This window comes from Eptesicus fuscus, chromosome 2 (assembly GCF_027574615.1).
Source record: "Eptesicus fuscus isolate TK198812 chromosome 2, DD_ASM_mEF_20220401, whole genome shotgun sequence".
Taxonomy (NCBI): Eukaryota; Metazoa; Chordata; class Mammalia; order Chiroptera; family Vespertilionidae; genus Eptesicus; species Eptesicus fuscus.
This window is the reverse complement of record NC_072474.1, coordinates 54054048-54068773: the sequence shown is the minus strand read 5'-3', so window position 1 is coordinate 54068773 and position 14726 is coordinate 54054048. Positions and strand designations below refer to the sequence as shown.

General features: G+C 34.6%; 1 protein-coding gene across 6 annotated transcripts in view; it reads left to right on the top strand.

The window, feature by feature from the left end:
- The window catches only part of PDLIM5 (PDZ and LIM domain 5), a 219030-nt gene that overhangs the window by 118322 nt on the left and 85982 nt on the right, over nucleotides 1-14726 (top strand). For 4 of the 6 annotated variants that reach the window (XM_028148231.2, XM_028148229.2, XM_054727304.1 and 1 more), the window contains exons 4-5: nucleotides 12573-12615; nucleotides 14235-14653. In XM_028148231.2, coding sequence (XP_028004032.2) covers nucleotides 12573-12615; nucleotides 14235-14653 — 462 coding nt within the window. The remainder of the gene's footprint in view (nucleotides 1-12572; nucleotides 12616-14234; nucleotides 14654-14726) is intronic. The other 2 variants (XM_028148233.2, XM_028148236.2) reach the window with 1 other exon arrangement.

The following is a 14726-nucleotide window of genomic DNA, read 5'->3' as shown; positions in this document are numbered from 1 at the left end:
TTTAGATTCTACTATCATACTGAATACTTAGAACAGATTATAGTTCAAATTAGTTCTCATTAAATTAAATGAGATTCAGAATTGAGGATGATACTCAAGATTATACTTCTAGACGTTAAATGTGAAGTCAGGGGCTCAATATTAAGCAAAGGTAGATCTGGCTTTATCTATGGCTAATATAGCCATATTTGATCATTAATTTTTACATTCCTTGACTCTGAGTCTCCAAATTTTAAGAAAAACTTAAACCTACCCAAAGGTTAAATAAATGGAAAGACCTAAGTTGAGACTATGAAGAATGAAAAGTTTTTCATTTCTGTGCTCTCCACAAGACAACAGACTGACTTGATTTTCCTAATAAGGCTGTGCTAAATGCTGGAATGCCTGACTTGAAATACCTAAAAATACCCATTTTCACAAAAAATGTTTCCAATTTAATGTGTTTAGCCTAGGCAAGAATAGAAAAAGAAGTATTTGGAAACAGTTAGTAGCAAAGTTTGCCTACAACATTAGCAAGAGAGCATTTATAAATGTGAAACTTAAAGAGCATTATCTTACACTTTGGGTATATGAAGAACAAACTAGATAGACATTTTGCTTTTTTCATACATAGTTGTTTGCCTTGTTACATATTTAAGGTTTGGGGCAAGTTTTCGTCCCTCTCTTCCCCTTCCTAATTATTAAATAGGCTTATACAGTTCAAACATGTATACAGGGCAATTTATTGCTCAACACTGCATTTAGATTTTATCTTCTTTAATTTGATATTTGGATTTAACTTTCTTGCAAAATGAAATACTGTGTTTAGGAATACTTTTCCATCTCACTTAGGAGTAAAGGACAAGGTCTTTATGTGGCAAAATGCAGCTTATGTGTTCTGGCTCCCATTTATCTCTCTGGCTTCATCTCTGTGTTCCCCCAGCTTTCACTCCCATTCTAGCCCAGTTGGCACATTCCTGTCTTGGAGATTTTATACTTGCTGTGGTCGGCCTGGAATTCTCTACTTCAGATCTCTGCTCCGATTTCATCTTACTGTGGAGGCTTCTCTGACTCCTTTATATAATATAATACATTCCTGCCTGTGTCCTGCTATATTATACTTATTGTACTCATTACCATGTGACATACTTTGCTTATTTGTTTTTAGTCTGCCTCTCCCAAGTAGAATGTAAACACCTTCCCAGTAGGGATTTTGTCTGTTTTATTCATTACTGTTGCCCCACCTCCTACAATAGAGCCTGCTTTCTTAGGGGCTTAATAAATATTTGGGGAATTAATGAACAAATTAATTAGATAAATTAATTTAATGAAAACATATGAAGCACAGAGTGCCCTTGAACTTGAAGGAAGTGACATTGGGTATAATAGATATTGGTCAGAGCCCTGGCCGAGTAACTCAGTTGGTTACAGCATTGTCCTTGATATGCCAAGGTTGCAGGTTTGATCCCCAGTCAGGGCACATACAAGAATCAACCAAAGAATGCATAAAGTGGAATAACAAATTGATGTTTCTCTCTCTCTCCCTTCTCTCTCTCTCTCTCTCTCTCTCTCTCTCTAAAGAATACACCAATCAATAAAAAAAAAAATACATATTGGTCAGAATGAGACGGTACTTGGATAAAATAATTTATGGTAATAGAGAAAGCCAAGTCATAACAAATCTAGTGGTTAACAGTAGATAGATTCTGACCATAAGTTAAAGGTGTGTGATTGTTTATAAAGTACAGAGTGATTAAAAATGAATTGAATATTATAAAAATGTATTATTCAATGACCAGGTATATATGTATATATATTTATGTATGTAGATATATATTCAGTGACGAGGTATATGTGAATATATAGCCAAAACCAAATAGAAAAGATGCCATCACAGATATTTCTGTAATCTTACATGCTCAGTATAATCCCTGTATCACAGGGCATTCATCAGCCTGCTGTCTGATTCCATCTGGCCTATTGGTAGCACATCCCATCAGTAGTTGTAATAGGGGACTATGATTACAGTTTATTTATTTTTCTCAAGACCTCAAGGAAGAGGAGATATAAATATGAGGTTCTTGACATATACCCACAACAATATCCTGTGACATGGTATCTTGGGATCTGCATTGCCACTAATATCAGAAGCTGGTTGTTATTTTGTACAGAACATCGTGTTTTGTACACAGATGATGTTCCTTAAGGAACCACAAGCCTCATCCTGCTGGGAAGTGAAGTTATTAGAGAATTCCTGTTGCTATGGGGGAAAATCCTCCTCTTCTTTGGAAAAATAAGGAAGGATGGATTGAAGGCTCTTGTTTTTTTTGTGTTTTTGCATGTATATTAAGCTTTAATTGGAAATTTTCTGAAGAGCTTAAACTTATTTATGAATATATCACTCAAGCTGTAAAATATGCCTTTCTATAGCTAAAGAAACAGGTAGACAGGTATCTACATATATTATCTAACTCTCTATATATCTATATTAACTACATATATACCTATATGTATGTATTACACTAACTTCTCTGTTTACAGAAATCAAATCTAAGATGGCATTCTATAAATAATGTGATAGAAAACAAATAGTTATTAGTTAATAGAAAGTAAATTAGTTATTAACTGTTTGAAACCATTTCTCTCTGAAGTTTCCTACCAAAGTTACTTTTGTGACTTTCAGTTTGATATTATTCCTAGAAGGCAGAGTGCATATAAAGCATCTGGGGGACATGGGTTTAAATCCTGGTTCTGCCATTTTCAGATTCTAAGTTGTGGTCAAATTATTTGACCTATTTTAGCTTTTCTTTCCTATATATAAAATGACAACAATACTACATTCTCAGGAAGAATATTTTCTCATCAATTTTGAGTTTGTTGTTATTTTCTCTTGAAACTTAGCTTGGTGGATAATTTGGTTTGAATATAACAGTATATAATTAGAAACAGAATAATTTCCAGAGCTCCAGGGCCACATCTACATAAGGGGTAGGAATATAATGTCTGCCATTGCTTATTTTGTGCCCGTCACTCTTCTAGGTGTGTTGTATCCAAGACCTTATTGCATCCTCAAAACAATTCTGCAAAAGAGGGAATACTATCCTCATTGTAACAACCAAGAAAACTTTAGAGTAGCTAAGTTATTTTGTTGTTAACCTAGACTTGCAACCTCCAAATAGCTATTTCTCCTATTTCTTAAGAATTCCTCTATCAACAAAAGACAGGATAAGAGAAAACCTGAATATGAAAGGTAGGCTCTGTTCTTTAAGATTCTATGCTTTTCCTAAAATGAAGAAGAAGAAAAAAGTAGACAAACATCAGGTTATGAATTGTGCCTGCTTATACCAGTTTTTTGCATATACTACTTTTATCCTATTCTCTAGCATTTGACCCTTATTAAGGTTTTCCTGAAGCAGTTAGTTTTATATGCATTGCTAGAAGTCTGAAAATCCAGCTATGTATTTGTTTTCTTATTGATGCCTACTCTCCTAATATGAATCTGTACCACATTTGTTGCTCAATGGCATTTTTAATAGTATCATGAAAGAGCCAGAAAATAGTATATCTATAAATGGAACTCCTAATTTTTCACCGGCAGTTTATTTGCTTTGCAAACTATTATTTTCATATTAGTAATGAAGTACTATTCAGAAAATGCAATTCAAGTATTATAATCCGTGTCTAATGTGAACTAAAGTATATAGTTTTGGTCAAAAAGAAAGGGAAAGACTTTGTTATACTTTACAGCTTCCTTTACAGAATGCATGTGAATCCCTTTTAGTTGTTATTTTAGGATTTAAGAAACCTCAGTTACATAACTAACTAATAGTTCTATTTCTAATACATAGAAGCAGAAAATGCGAAGGTTTTCAGTAGCCTTTATCATTATTAGGAAGTGAAGTGAGGTGCTGAGTAGAAGAGTTAAAAATAGTGCTTAAATGTTATCCTTAAACCAATAATATTAAATCTCCCCCTTTACCAAGTTTCGGTGTCAGTGCTGGGTAGTTTGGAAGTTTAGATGGATCATTCACTTGGAAGTAGTATATGAAAGTCTGAGGTAGAGGAGTTAAGAGGAATTGAAAGGTTCTGTCATGCAACCACAGAAAGAATAATGGGAAGTTAAACTCATTTCTGAACAAATTATAATTAGGGGTTTTTCATTATGCAAGATGATTATGAGGTTTAGAGTCCAAAAGAGCCGTGGTCATGTTAGACTATTTCCCAGAAAGTTTTTTATAGTCAACACTATAAAATGACCTAAACCAGGGATTGGCAAATTAGGACCTACAGGACAAACCTAGCCTCCCAACTATTTTCATAAATAAAGTTTTATTGGAATATAACCATGCTCACCTATTTAGAATTTGTCTGTTATTTTTCTTGTTAGAATGGCAGAGCTGAGTAGTTGAATCAAGATCCTGAGACCCACAAAGCCTAAAATATTGACTATCTGGACTTGTACAGTAAAGTTAGCCATTTCTTAACAATGGGACATATAAAGTAGATTCCTTATAACACCCTTTATTAAAATAGTATTTTCATTGTAGAGGAACTTTACCCAGATAAGAATAAATTATCTTGAACTTTGAATTTCCTTTTATTTAATCTTGAACACATCTAAAATATTATCTAATTGCTTCAACATTTTTTATAGAAATTATTTTATAAATACTAGTTCTAAAAATGCTTTCCTCCACCCTCTTAAATGATTCTGAGCTTATTTTGAATGTGGACATGAGACATAATTGACAGATGAAACTTTCTTCCCTGATAAAAATGTTCTTATGGACATAAATGTTGAGAAAAAATAAAGTTCTAAAATCAAGTAGAATAATGTGAAATTTTGCATTTATCACTATTGAAACTATCTTACTTATTGGTTTATTATCTGTCTCCTTCATTAGAGTAAAGATTCAGGCAGGGACCTTTTTTGACTTGTCTACCAGAGTATTCCTAAACCCTGGAACAGGGCCCATGGACCAACAAATATTGATGACTGTACAGATGGAAGGATGATCTCAAGTGAAGGATGCCAAGTAATAATACACTGAGTGGCCAGATTATTATGTGTTCAGAGATCATAATAATCTGGCCACTCAGTGTATAAAACTGTCACCAAAACTAGTTATTTAAATTGACCAGTATTCAGTGTACATTTCTGAAGATCTTAATAGCATTGAATTGGTGAATTTCAACTATCTATAATAATAAAAATATAATATGCTAATTAGACCTGACAGCCGAATGACCTTCTGGACCTCCTTCCGGATGAAACCCCTTGCACGAATTTCATGCATTGGGCCTCTAGTAGAAAATAAAACAGTATATCACGAGAGGGAAAAATGTTTGTTAATTTGTTGGCTCTTGTTGGGTGAGATGGATATATTAGAGGGAGGATTATGTAGACATTAATGTTAAACTTTTTAGTGGTCAAGTTATTTAACACTTCTAGGCTTTATTTCTGAAATGTAAGCAATATATTATGCATAAGGCCTTTAATTCAGTATTGAGCCTCTAGTAAGACCCCAATAAATGGTAGCTATAATGCTGATGCTGTCATTATTTGTATAATGGGAAATACTTTATTTTAAATTTTGCCTAATGTTCCCTTGTCTACTCCCCCTTCCTCCCCTCTGCATCCCCCCCCCCCCTCCTTGAAAATAGTATAACCATGTGGATTAGGGAAGCTCATAGGTGTCTTTCTTTTTTCTTCTCTCTCACCCTCTCTGGCTTTCAGAACTGGTTGATGAAAATTTCTCCTCAAACCCCATTAACCTGAAAAGGATCTTTATAACAGAAGCCCTTGCCCTTACGAAGGGAAGTAATTATCAAGTAGCAACTGTCTGCTCTGGATATAGCAGATCCACACGCAGTTTCCAGCCAAGCCCATGCAGAGATGGGCTTAAGTAATTCCCTTGCTCTGTCCTCTTACAGTCTTTATCCCACTCTTCAAAGTCTGTCCAGTTTGGCTTATTTCTTTCTCTCTGGTGGGAAAAAAATATATACTTCATTAGTTCCCATTGTAAGACAGGAAAGATGCAAACAGTGAAAGAGAAAGAGAGACTCTGTATGAGTGCATGTGTATGTGATGAGTACAATTTTTTATAAGCTGAAAGGTGCTGATACATAACTATTTTGTACTTTTGCTTATAGAAAACATAATCTTCACATATTTTCAAATTATATAGAAAAAAGCCACTGGTACTTTGACATGTGATTTAAATGTTAAGGTTTAAGTTTTTAGGAAAGTAGACTGACTGGAAGTACAATAAAATATGGGAAAATAGTATAAAGAGACATCCCTCTGCACACTTGAGTGCTCACTTTTTTCCCCTCTGGAGTTGCTTTGTTATTGCAAATTGACAACTTTGCAATTAAAGTGATTAATGATGTACCCTAGTGTTTATGGGTCCTGAGGTCACTGAGCCCAAAGATGGCCATACTGTGGGAAACTTAGATAGAGCTCATCTCACAGAAGATGAACAAAAATCCTCCTCTTTTCTGTACAATTGTTATGAGTTAAGTATATTAGATATGGTTGAAGGAGTTACGAAGACATAATGAGTAATGTGAATAACCTTTATCAGTCTAGTTTTGTTGCTTAATTCCTCATTCTTAAAGACTAATGTGGCCATTCATTGGCTGCGTTATTAACTTAAACATGTTATTTTATAAAGCAGTATTAAAATGCATTTATTCATGAAAAATATAACTTAAATATAAAACCATTCATTGGGTGTTCGGTTCCTTTGAATCTTGTCCTTGATAGAACTATTGCTTATTTATGGCATCATTTTTCCTATACATTATTCTAAACAGGGCATCACAATTCTGGTTTTTAATATGATCTTTTATAACTTAGAACTCCTTTCACTGTTCAGCCAGAAGTTCTGAAACTGGTTGTAATGTATCAGGGATTTTTATTTTGGATACCATTCTTATAAAAATCAGTCAACTTTCAAAATAGATTGTTCTAGCCACAGTGACGTCTTTGTTCTTTGAATTCCATGAGCTGAGGATAGTCCTGAGCCAAGGCAGTAGTCTCTCACCATTATGGCTTACTCCTGTACAGTGGCTTCACACTAAGGAAGAGAGAACAATGAGCAAATTGTTGAGTGCATGGCACTAAGCCATGGCCAGGATCTCTGCTGGTTTGAAACACACACTACACAAAAGTGACTTGTGATGATCACTGTGGTTGAAAGGAAGATATATTATCCCATTACATATTTCCCAGGATTTGAGGAGAAAAATGTAGGAATACTTTTTAACAATTATACCTTAGTTTTCAAACTTTATTTATTTAAAAGTCTTTATTAAATGTGGACCCTAAGAAAGAAGACAACTACTAAGAAGGGCTCCTCGTGGCTAACTGGGCTCAAATTTAAAAAAACACAGAGAACTTAGCAGCCATTTCTACACAGAGGCCTCTCATACAAACTGCACTTCAGAGAGAAGTCTGCATTGAACTACTAGTACTTGCCTCTGCACTAAACTGCCTGCCTGCACTGTGTTTCTGCCATCTGAGCCAGTCCTTATAAAGGAGTTCCTAGGATCCTATTTCAACTAATAGGACTGAGGCTTTCCCCATCCAGTCAGAGCTGCTTAGCTATGTCCCCCATCAGCATCTTCGCTAGCCAATGAGAGTGGCTACATTATGACCAATCAGGACAGTGCCTTTTGGACCAATTAAATGGCAAGGATTTGAAGTCCTCATTTGCACAATGACAGACCAAGCAGGGACCAGGGGTGGGGACTTCTGTCTATGTTAAGTCAGTGCCCCTCTGGGTTTGAGAGTGCACTTTCCCTTTCCACCGAAGACTGTGTTTCCCAGGCTGGAGCTGAAACACCAAACATGTCCCGCTGGAACAGAGCAGAGCAGACCAGTACAGGCAAGAGTAGACTGGCACAGAATGGAGCAGACCAGAGCAAAGTGGAGCAGACCAGTGCACAATAAAGCAGACTTGTGAGGAGCAGAGCAGAGTTGTCTAGCCAGAGAGGGGCATCATAGCCACAACCATGCTATATCACAATTGAGCTGTTTTGCACTGAGTAAAATTTCATTCTTCACTGCACCCCAAATTGGAGATTCCTGTTGGTGTTGAATTGGCAAAATTATTATAAAATCAGGTCACAAAAAGTGTTTGCTTTTAAGTAATCTATGACATTTAAGTAAAGGAGCAGATGCTCAATATATTTTTCTAGAAAGACAACTATAAAAATTTTAATTTTGAGAAATAGTTTTCTTTATTCATACATTACAATTTTCTCAGGGACTATAGAAAGTATATATTTTAGTTTGATGAAGGAAATGGGACTTTCCTTCTTAAACATTGATTAAATTATGCACACAGTGTTTGGGTATCTTATTAAAGTTTGAGAAAGTACTAGTTGGATAAGAATGATGTTCTAGGATTTTATGGGTTGTAATATTTCTTTCCCTTAATTTTATCCCCTTCTAGAAGACCTGAGTAAACAGTTCAGACTTACATAGATTTATTTTCTCTTAACTAACATTTCCTAGAGAGTTTTTTTTTTTTTAACTTCCTAACTTCATTCTTGTAAAGGGTTTCTTGAATGAGTATTCTAAATAAATAAGCATTCCATACTTCAAATGGGTATGGACAAAAATCCACAGTATTTTCTTCTGTAGGCATTTAAAGGCTCTGAGAAGTCATGTTGCTTAGATGCTTTTGTAACTTTAACTTCAAGTTTTCCAAACATCTTTGAAAACAGAAACTTTTTGTTTATTTTGTGTTTTGGAAAGTAGTTTTCTGCTAAGCATGCTTAGAGAAATAGTCTTACTTATAAAAAGTAGCACATGTGTATTGTATAAAATATGGAAAACACACACAAAAGAGAAAAAAACAAATATTATTCAAAGGGAGCCTCTATTAAAATGTTGATGTGTTTCCATCCCCTTTTCCCCATGCACTATTCATGCTGTATGTGCTGTATCTTCCTTTTTTCACTTGACATTATAAAGAAAGCCATGTTATCATAATTCAGAATTCTTTCTGAGAATGACTTTAGTCATTGCATACTGATTCATCGTGTGTTTTTATTAAGTTAACCATTTTCTCATTGTGTAATCAGTTGTTTTCAATTTTTCACTCTTAAAAGTTGCATTGTAGGATCAAATATTTTTATACATAAGTATTTTCCATATTTCAGATTATTTCCTTATGATAGGTTCCCAGAAGTTGATTATTATATCAAAAGTCATGAGTTTTTTTTGTAAATAAATGCCAAATTACTTTTCAAAAAGAACCGTAAGATACATACTTCTTCCAGCAACTTTTAGCGTTATTCGCACAAGCATTGTGTATTAACATTAAAACCAATCTATAATAATAGAAGTGTAATATGCTAATTAGACTGGACGCCCATCTAGATGAAGCTGGGGCTGTGAGGGAAGCCTGGGTCCTGGGTGCCAGAGGGAAACTGGTGCCGGCAGCCCCAGGGGAAGGAAGGTCTACTCTTGCATGAATTTTGTGCGTCGGGCCTCTAGTCTTTACATATTTGAAAGTAAAAATCTTTTTATTTTTTTATTCTGTGATAATTAGTAAAGTTTTTTATAAGTACCGCGCGCTAACCGATTGTGCCACTGGAGCTCCATTAGTAAAGTTTTTTAAAAAAATACTAATTTTGCAGATTTCACTTGTCCTATATTCTTAATTTCCTTAACCACAATAGTTTGTGTCATAAGAGTATGTAAATACATTTATAAGATTTTTGTAGCGACTAATCTTTTAAAATATAATTAATGTGTGTTATAGATTTTATGTACATAATCTGCGTGTCAAAATGTTTTTCCAACTCGAACCATTTTGGCTCAGTGGATAGAGCGTCAGCCTGTGGACTGAAGGGTCCCAGGTTCGATTCTGGTCAAGGGGATGTACTTTGGTTGCGGGCACATCCCCCAGTAGGGGATGTGCAGGAGGTAGCTGATCAATGTTTCTAACTCTCTATCCCTCTCCCTTCCTCTCTGTAAAAAAATCAATAAAATACATTTTAAAAAAATGTTTTTCCAAATATTTTTAATGTGGACAGATTGACTTATTCTGTTTACTCCAAGAAGCAAAACAACACACAAAAATGAAGGCCAGGTTAAACAGAAGTGTTCAGAAAATACATGGCTTAAATTGTGAGCTCCTGCAAACATTCAAGCTGAAGTCAGATGAGTACCTGATTGGCATGTGATAAAGTAGCACTAAAGAACCTTCCAGGTTTCAATGATTCTATGACTAATTTTGTGGTTATTTAAAAATTTAAACCAACAGAACTAATTTTTATTGCATCGGGTGTCAACCATTTTATTTGACATTTAATTGTAAGTCAGTTTATGTTTTTTCTATTAAACGGTTGTGTTTTTAATGTGTGATGGACTCAATCCTGGGGTTTTCAGGGCATGTTGCCCTTCTTTTCTCTGATTACTTGTCTTAGTTCATGTCACTACACTAGTAAAACCTTATTAGAAGGCAAGAAGGGAAAAGAGATTTAAGCCTCTGATTTATAAATTTTTTGTGAATTTAAAATTTCAAACAGTATTTTTGTGGAACTTTCAAGGCATAAAGTATATCAGGACTTATTGTATGCTTTTTCAAAAAAATTAATGAAAACTAACCATTATGTGGCTTTTGCTGTTGTTGCTAACACTGTTTAAATAAGAAGAAACATCTGGTCCAGCCAGCATGGGTCAATGGTTGAACGTGGACCTACGAACCCCGGAAAACAGTTCGATTTCTGGTCAGGGCACATGCCTAGGTTGTGGGCTTGATTCCCAGTACGGGGAATACAGGAGGCAGCCAATCAATGAGTATTTCTCATCATTGATATTTCTATCTCTCCCTCTCCCTTCCTCTCTGAAATCAAACATTTTTTTTTTTAAAGAAGAAACATCTGGAAAAAAATAAGGTTTTGGTTTTCATATATATATATAGATCTGTGCATTTTATTCTATTTGTAAACATGTTCTTTTTCATAGTTTTTATGTTGCTAGAAGAGTTTAAGTGTCCAGAAGTAAAAATGGGATGCCATCTTCTCTATTACAGCAAACTGTCAGTAATGCCTTGGGTGTTTTTAATATAGATCCTTTGTGATTTGCAGCCTATTGTGAAATTTCGGTGAAAGGAAGATTCCATTGTTCTGTACTGAACTTGTTTCCTTTGCTTGTTATAATGACCCTATGAGCTAAAAGAGAAACTTGAGAGTATGAATGGAAAGTCTGCCTGAGAGTACACATGGAAAGTTATGCAATTGTATATAATTCTATATAACCGTAACCAAGTGTTAGCATCTATTCTGGCCTCTCCTTAGGTTAGCCAATTATTCAGTCAGTGCTTGCCCTAGCTAACCAAATTAGATATTGGAAAAATCAGTTGCTGCTAAAATGTTTGGAGTTCGTTACTAGGTTATGCTCATAGAGACCAAATATCCTTCACTGGCATCTTCTTTCTCTATAAGTAAAACAATCTCGTAGTTTGTAGTTTAAAATGATCACTCATTTACTTACTATAGTTACTTTTCTTGAATTTTGCACTTCATGGCTTGTCCTCAGGCTTGTGTGATGTAAGAAGAGCCCAACTGCTTATTGAACATAACATGTACCTTAATGCTGGGTAAATAGCCTTTAAATCACTAGAAGCTTTCCCAGTCATTTAGTTACTTTCCTTGACTCTAGCCAGTGTATTGTAATATATAAGAACTGGTGGCCTCAGCTCCATCCTAATAAGTAATTTATTCACTCTAACCTTGAAGTCCCTCATCTAAAATGTCAGGATAATGACAGTTTCCTCTTGGTTATTTTTTTATGATTGTATGAGATAATTCCTATAAATCAATTATTGCTACTATTAATCCACACTAACCACAGGAACTGTAATAATACAAAAAGCATATATTAAAAATAATTAATTTGGATTTAGAAATAGTCAAGTCTATAGTGTACATGGGTTTTTGTCCTGCTTTCTTGCTCTCTCTTTTTAACACTCATTATTCTTTCATGGCAGGCACAGTACTGATAGAAACAAATGGTACATGGTCATCACCTTTGCTGAAATTATAGCTTAAAGGAAGAATTTACAGTTTAGCATCAACATAACGAGTAAACTTGCATAAGCAAATGAGAATCTGAATGCAAAATAAATATTCATTTGGTGACTCAGTTCAACCTGAGCTTATTCAGTATCTTCACAAAGAGGCCAGTATCCTATGGATGGTTTCATGGATGTGAGGGGAAAAGGCAGATACTATTGGAGATGATTCAGATGATGTTTCAGGAGCCACTCAAGGAATAAAAAAGTCACGTTTATTATCCTTGCCCTTTAAAGATTAAACTTGAGTGCAGTAGTAAACATGATTGGTGTTTGTCTTTCCTCATTTGAGTGTGTAGAGAACAAATGAATGTAGGGGTATTTTTGGATCTTGCAGCATTTGACTTCCGTAAACTAGTAGATTGTGAATAGTCAAAAATAATGAGTTATAAAACTGTAAATTTTGATGATTTAGTAATTAAGGTATATCATATAAATTCCATTAATAAGTTTGTAAAAGTTCATGTTTTTTATTTTTTCTCTCCTTTTTCCCCCCAGAGCATCTGCTACATCCAGGCCGGAACCAGTACCTGTTCAAAAGGTGTGTTTCTAACCTACTGTCATTAAGGTACCATTTTGATAGTCCCTCCTGAGCTACTATAATTTCCATTCCTTTCTCAGGCCATACTGACAATGTACAGTTTCAATACAGTTTTCCTTACAGTTCTTTTCCTTTAAAGATGACGGGAAAATGGAAGTCAACACATACAGAATTACCATCTTTCTAATTATACTTATATTTTAAAACATTTTTCCAGTATCATGTATTTTTAATAACTTATATACAAAATTTTTACATTACTTTTAACTTGCCAGTTTTTATTCATATATTCTAAAGATAATAAGTGTTTACTAAAAATTAATATCATAAGTCTTTAACCTTATTTTATTCATACTATTAATAAGTTTTAAGTTACATATGCTGAGTATTCTTGCATTAGGTTACTGGCAAATGCCTTTTTTTCCTCTCATCTATATCCTCCAATTGTTCCAAACCATTATTCGTATACATCTGCTTTATGCTGTTTGGGGATTTCTCTTTAATTTTACTTTTACCTTACTATCAAATACTTATTGTATTGATTTACTGAGGTAACAAGCTACTTTTACCCATCAGTTAGATTTATAATTTTTATAAGATTTTTTTAGATTACCTTTGCTTTCTTAAAATTAAGTAAATAGAGTTGCCATTGTATGCTTTTAAAAATTTTTATTGTTTTTTTTTTTTTTCAGGATGGTAGGATGAGTAGGGATGTCTTTAATTTTTTTTTTAAACTTTATACTTGCTTTGGAATAGGGATTTGTAAGCACAAATTCTGTTAATTTTAGAAAGAATTGATCTTTCTTACTAGTTATTTTTTCTTTAGCTGATAGCAGTGAAGAAACATCTAAGATCATTTTTTTTCCTCATGTAACTATTAAACATTTTTTTTTTTTGGAAAAGGAAAAGAATTTTATTCCTTTTTATTCCCTGAATGATATCTCAAAACATTCCAGAGAGAGAAACTGGTGGATTGCAGGACAAGAAAAGGATTGATTTTGTTTGTTCACTTGTTTGTTTTTATGTTGATTTTTAAAAAGCAATTTCTTAATTCAAAATAATTAACTAGAATGTGCACATTTCTGAGTTAGTTGAAAATAGTCCTATTCCTTTTGTTTTACTTCTAGGGTTAGAAATATGCTGCTGCTTCTGCATGAATCAAATGGTTGTACTCTGGAGAGTTAATTAAATGTGTTTGAAATATGGAATTATAATTGAGACTCTGGATATTTTAAAATAAACATTTTGGTTAGCAATGTATTATTCATTGTGAGGAATTTGAAAATTTTTCCTTTGGAATATGTCTAAATTGACACTTATGATGGCCTTTAGGCTTTTTGATAGCTTTCCTGCTCCATTTTCTAAATATTTTGAAACTCCTTTCATTTTTATTTTAAAAAATGTACTCAGTGTGTGCATCTGTGTTATGCATGTTGGGAGCAGTTAGCATGCATGTTATGCTATATCAACTTAATTGTTTTTATCTGGAAACCTGTAAAGTTTGAGCTGCTAACATGATTGTGTTTGTCTTTTTTAAAAACAAGCTTTGTTCTTTTAAGAGAATCTGGTTTGCATGTATCTGGTGTGTTTTTGTATATGTTTATTTTTATTTTACATAGGGAGAACCTAAAGAAGTAGTTAAACCTGTGCCCATTACATCTCCTGCTGTGTCCAAAGTCACTTCCACAACCAACATGGCCTACAATAAGGCACCACGGCCCTTTGGTTCTGTGTCTTCACCAAAAGTCACATCCATCCCATCACCATCGTCTGCCTTCACCCCAGCCCATGCCACCACTTCATCACATGCTTCCCCTCCACCCGTGGCTGCTGTCACTTCTCCCCCATTCGCTGCATCTGGACTGCATGCTAATGCCAATCTTAGTGCTGACCAGCGTTCACCTGCACTGAGCGCTGGTAAACCTGCAGTTAATGTCCCACGGCAGCCCACAGTCACCAGCGTGTGTTCCGAGACTGCTCAGGAGCTAGCAGAGGGACAGAGAAGAGGATCCCAGGGTGACAGTAAACAGCAAAATGGGTAGGTGGCCAAGGGTGCTTTCTGCTCTTATCAAAACTCTTCTTTCAGGCAACAATCTAAATCCCCTCAAAAT